General features: G+C 41.0%; 1 protein-coding gene across 9 annotated transcripts in view; it reads left to right on the forward strand.

Annotated features, from left to right (window-relative positions):
- The window catches only part of tjp2a (tight junction protein 2a (zona occludens 2)), a 36,142-nt gene extending 33,435 nt beyond the window's left edge, over positions 1-2,707 (forward strand). For 4 of the 9 annotated variants that reach the window (XM_061061513.1, XM_061061507.1, XM_061061512.1 and 1 more), the window contains 5 exons: positions 738-839; positions 971-1,207; positions 1,623-1,700; positions 2,312-2,397; positions 2,542-2,707. In XM_061061513.1, the coding sequence (XP_060917496.1) occupies positions 738-839; positions 971-1,207; positions 1,623-1,700; positions 2,312-2,397; positions 2,542-2,698 (660 nt within the window). In that variant the 3' untranslated portion in view covers positions 2,699-2,707. The remainder of the gene's footprint in view (positions 1-737; positions 840-970; positions 1,208-1,622; positions 1,701-2,311; positions 2,398-2,541) is intronic. The other 5 variants (XM_061061508.1, XM_061061515.1, XM_061061510.1 and 2 more) reach the window with 3 other exon arrangements.
- Positions 2,708-5,939: the final 3,232 nt, after the last annotated feature.

The raw sequence follows: 5,939 nt of genomic DNA on the forward strand, positions 1-5,939 counted from the left end.
GTGATTATGCAGGCTGTTGAATTTCTACCCAGAAGTTTGTCTCCAAAAAAACGTCTTTTGAAGAACTGAAAGCCAGCCAGTTGTTGTCTGCACATCCACTGTGGTCAGGAGATCAACACAGGATTTACATCTCATTTTTGTATGGGACTATACAACAATGATAACTCAGTGCAGAGCTCTTTTTGTGCTGCAACAACAGTTGGCAATGTGGAGGACAGTGCATGATGTCCTCTGCAGAAATGTTCAATAAGGCCTGGACTTCATTTTCTGCTCATCTGATGCGTTCTGTCTTCAGTTATTCCACTGGACATAATGAACAAAAATACACATTGTTATGCTGCTGCAGATTTTCAGAAATGGCTAGAAAAAAAATCAAGGAGCACTGTTCAATCAGAAATGTTAAACACAGAAAGCAGTTTTACCTGCTGGAGCAGTAACCTTTTATAATAATGTACCTGGAACTCAATTAAGAAACCGGTTTCTTACAAAATGCACCAAGTTCCCTCAATAGTTCTCTGTCCTTGAAGTGGAAACACAGCTTATGTATCCTACACATACCCCTCTATGTCTCCCCTTTGTTTACTCACTGTCATTTAAACTGTGTTTACATAATCTAACCTTGACTCCCTGTGTGTGTGTGTGTGTGTGTGTGTGTGTGTGTGTGTGTGTGTGTGTGTGTGTGTGTGTGTGTGTGTGTGTGTGTGTGTGTCTGTTTGTGTGTCTGTGTGTGTGCTCAGAAGTCTCACCCTGAACCCCGGGCTCGTCTCAGGTCAGGGAGCAGAGATCTGGCGCACAGAGAGCCGAGCCCTCCCCCCTCTTTTGTCCCTGAACCCCCAAAGGTGAGATCCATCGTCCCCCCTTTTTTCTTCCTCCCATAAACTCCACATAACATCACTCCATCTAACCTTTCCTATGATGAACTCAAACAGTTCAATCAAAATGTAAAAGTGGTCCCGACTGTCCTCACCAGTCCTCTACTGTACAGGTGAGGGCTCAGACTCGGACGGACTCATCGAGGAGCTACGACTCCCACTCCAGCAGCACCATCAGCAGTGACGCAACGGGTGGAAACAAACCAGCTCCCCCTCCCGTCTCCCTGAAGCCAAGCATGAGCCGTCTGAACCAAACACCTGAGGAGCAGCGACCACTGACAGAGGAGGAAGACCCTGCAAACAAATCCTTCCTGGGCAAGGTTGGCATCATATTTGTTTCTTTTCATTCCACTTTAAAAAAAAAAAAAAAATCCTACTCTGACTTATTTCATCTGCTGTTTCCCGTTTAAGAAATATTTAATATTTAAGAAAGAGGCCTTGATTTAGTGAAATAATTGAATGATATATTAAATCATTTTGACTTTCCTGTTTCCCTCTTTTGCTCTTTTTGCCTCTAATATGAACTAGAGAACGGGTGACCAGGTAACTGAATGTGTCAACATTTGTCTTGAATGTTTGTTTCCCTCCCTTCAATCCACAGTTACTCATCATCAGTCAACACGCTGTTCTGCCATTTCCTTCAAATAACCATCACTCCTTCATGAATCATGCCATCATGTGGATGTGCTGTTTACTTCCAGTAAACATGAAAGCTGAAATGTGAAGTGACTTTGATTTGTTTCCTCTCAGATCAAAGCTTTTGAGAAGATGGACCACTTGGCCCGAGCTCAGAGGATGCTGGAGCTGCAGGAGGCAGAAAATGCTCGAGTCAGTTTTGGTTTTATTGTCATCATTTGGGCTGAATAAATTAGCATTATTATTTCGAGCAATGCCGAAAACAAGGATGGAAAATTGTGTTTTTGTTTTTTATTAGAGTTAGATTCATGACTTTTCCACACAAACTCCAGACTCCCACTCTGTCAGGTTAACTATGACTCAGATCGTTTGACTCACATAAACCTCTTAAAGACATTTATACACTTAACTTAACTCTCAAACTAAGAGGGCAGCAGCTCATTACTGCCAGTTTAGAAAGGAGATCAAGGAGTAGCAGAGAGAACTCCCATGATTCCCCGCCAGCCACAACGCCATCTTTTAGCCCCCTGGCAGCAGAATTTACAAACTGTGTTTAATTCAGACATGCTAGGACTATTTTTTAATATATATATATAAAGTTAAGCTATTCAACAAAAAATTCTGCTATGTTTTTGTTAACAGGATTATTATATTGAATAGTAACCCCCTGTACCGCGGTGCGTACCTCCAGAGTCCTGAAAGATGACTTGCAGCCTGTGTGTCCAGGTAGAGTTTAGATGTGTTGTAGTGTTTTATTCAAAATGTTCTGACATATCTGGGTCTGCTCTCTTCTCTCTGCACAGCTGGAAATCGCACAGAAGCATCCAGACATCTACGCCGTCCCAGTAAAACTGCCAAAACCCAACCTCAACCGTCCTCAGCCAATAGGGTAACACCATAAAACTGACATTTTGTTGTTAGGATATTGTAGCTGATTCAGCTTTAATATTACAGAAAAGGTGAAACTGTTGGATCATTGTTGTGTGTGTGTGTGTGTGTGTGTGTGTGTGTGTGTGTGTGTGTGTGTGATCAGTTCCAGCTCCAACCCCGAGCAGCAGACTCCCTTCAGGCCACATTACTCAGAGAGCAGAGGACATGAGGACGACGAGGCCGAGTACCGCCGGCAGCTGGCCGAACAGACCAAGAGAGGATACTACAACCCTCAGAGATACAAAGACACCGAGCTGTAGGCATGGCAACCACACAGGGACATCATCTAAGGCACAAGACTGGACTCCTCACACTCGATCACTAAAAGCAGACACTGTTTGTTCCCCGGGTACCAGAACCTGAAGCTTTACCTTCAGAAAAACATTATTTTCTTGTTGCCAGAGAAGATGGGAACTCAAAGCCACAGCTGTACACGATGTTCTTCAATCTGTACAAAAACCTTACGCTTTTCTAGGCCACACATACAGTTTACATACACACAACTCCTTAACACACAAGACATCTGAAGACATAGGCCGGATATTTCAGTGTAAATATTCTCTTTTTGTGTGTCTGCAGAGGACTTTTTTATGTTTACACACTTCATCAACAGTTTCTTGTCTCTCACAGTTTACTGTCACTTTAGAGTCACACAGCTAAGCACAGTAAAAAAAAAAGTAAGTAAAAACACCTGATTATAAAAAGCCCAGAAGGATGTAAAACATGCTTTTTGTAGTTAAGAAGTTCAAACATTTAGAAAAAACTTCTAAAAGTAAAAAATATTCTGTCCTCTGACCAATACAGTACATATGATTTGATTTTATTCTCTCTGGGTGGAAGAGGACAGAATATTTTCTTCCTCATTTAATAAAAACAAAACAAAATCTAAAACATCTTACCGTGCTGAACATACAGCTACAAAGAGAACTACAAATATGGACTATTATTATTACTTTTTGGGCAAACTGAGTGTGGTAATATGGCCAGTCGCCATCCCAGATATCATTCAGTGAAAAGAGCTTAAAGTCTTTTTTCTGTGCATCACATAAAATCATTTTTTATCCAAATAATTCAACACCTTTAAAGAATTCTTGAAATCCTTTTAAAGATTTTCAAAGGATTGTGAGATACCCTCTCTGTCTAACAGAGGGAAGCATCTGTTTTACCTTACAAAGTACTTCAGACTGTGTACTTTGTTTCACCTCCGTGCAGCTGCTCTGATGTCAAACCAGTTAGTGAATATATTCATTATCAAGTCTATTCTCATTGATTTTTACACCTTCGCATTCATTGTTGATCATTTATATTTACACTTAATTGTGAAATATGTGTGCATTCTGGGACGCGGCATATTGACAAGTGCCTTGTATTTCCTGTGTTGGATCAGATTTAAAATAAACAAACTGTACTTTACTGTTCACTGGCAGAAGAACACACAGTTTAGTGATAAAAAGAACCATACAACAAACGATGAAATGAAATAGTTTTTAGAAAGATGTCTGTGTTTTCAACAGATTCACTGAACTTTTTGTCTTGATGTGAAGTCGGTGCACTTCACATAAAGTAGGAGGCTGTACAGGTGCCTGTAAAGAATTTCTATATATCTGTAGGTTAGCTGGAGACGAACACCAGGAGAATAACGTCAGGCTCCTGTGAGGGTTGTGAAGAAAGTTTGAGATGTCTGGATTAAAGAGTTCAACTCTTAAAGATGACGAGTCAGCAGTTTGTATTCTTTCTTTGTATCAGCTTCCAGCCAGAGACAATCACGTTGTTGTTGTTGTGTCTATGTTTTTATATTGAATAGAAACTGAACTCTGTCTAGTCTTTGTATACAGGAGCGTCTGGAATGTGGTGAAGACAATCATGTTGTTTGATCAATTTCTTTTTCATGTTTATTAGTTTGTGATTTCTCTTTTCTTTTTTTTAGTTTGTGATTTTAGTGGTGCAGAAAATATTCAAATAAATAAATTCTCTTTTTTACAAGCTGTTGTCCTGGAAGGGTCCGGTTCCACTTTTGTTCTCGGGGCAGTTTTTAAGTGAAGAAAAGAAAGAAAAAAGTATGTTGTAGCGCTTGTAGCGCCACCTGGCTGCCCACACCTTCACGTTTTAACATTATTAGTGTCGTGATAAGATTAACTTTATTGATCCCCGCAAGGGGAAATTTCAGTTTTTACACTCTGTAAGTCATGAACACACATGCAGAAACAGGATCCTATGGACATGCACTAATGGAGAGAGAAGCCAGAGTGACGGAGCTGCCCACAGTGGGCGCTCCTGAGCTGATGGTGGGGAGGGGGTTCGGTGCCTTGCTCAAGGGCACCTCGGCAGTGCTCAGGAGGTGATCTGGCACCTCTCCAGCTACCAGACCAACTTCCATATTTGGTCCGCACCGGTACTTGAACTGGCGACCCTCCGGTTCCCAACCCAGGTCCCTACAGACTGAGCTACTGATATGAAACCAGTGTATCCAAAAGTTTTGTGTTTCTGTCAGAAATATGTCAATTCAATCTAAAGCCCACTGCTGCATTTGATACCTTACTTGCTTCTCTATGATCGACCTGCAGGATTTGAGAAATGAAGAGATGTGGTCTAACATTTAATTAGAATAAGAAAACAGGACGAGCACTGAAGAAACAAAAATCAAAGACTGAATATTAGCTATTTTATGAGCTTCTTCTTCCTGTCTATCTGATGTTTAACACAATACCTGTGTTTGCAACACCTGAATCTAAAATAAACCCTCAAAGTATTTATTCATCACTAAATATGCACTCATTCATGTGAGAGGGAAGCTGACAGCTAGCTAAAGCTGAATCCTACTGCATTAACATGTTGTGAAAACATGGAGAATGCACCCTGGCCTACATCCAGCAGGTGAAATGTAAACATGCTGGGTGTGACAGCATCACTTGTTTTTATAAAAGAACGTATTTATTGCATTAAATCCAGATTTTTCTGATGTTCGTCTTGAAAATGATTGTGTCGCGATAACAACAGATTACAATTAATAGCACAGCTGTACTCTGCGATGTAATGGACCGGCACATTGAGGGAGCAGAGCGTAAAATATAGAGTGCTAAGGACTCAGGTTGCAAACCTCTGACAACTGCTTCCCTCGCTCCAACCTTTCAAGTGTTTGAAGGACCCTAAGGTGGCTGCAAAACTCACAAGGACTGCAAAAGGCAAGATGTTTCATTTTCCCCCCTAAATGACAATTTTCTGAGCCTGCTCTATTGCCTCGTGATTGGCTGCTTTTGCTAATTACTCTTTGGGCACATACCTGGTCTCATGAGTAGTATTCATGCATCTCTCCCTTAATATTTTCTTATTCCTTCCCACCAGAGATGCACATGAGGAGTGAGGAAATATTAAATAAGGATGTACAATCAGTCTCAAAGTGTGCCTCCAGGGTTTACTGATGGACCTTCATTCATACAGGATGTTTAATTAACAGCCCACCACATTCATTGTGAACCCTGAAGAAGAAAACAGAGCAGAATG

This window comes from Labrus mixtus, chromosome 17, assembly GCF_963584025.1.
Source record: "Labrus mixtus chromosome 17, fLabMix1.1, whole genome shotgun sequence".
NCBI classification, from domain to species: domain Eukaryota; kingdom Metazoa; phylum Chordata; class Actinopteri; order Labriformes; family Labridae; genus Labrus; species Labrus mixtus.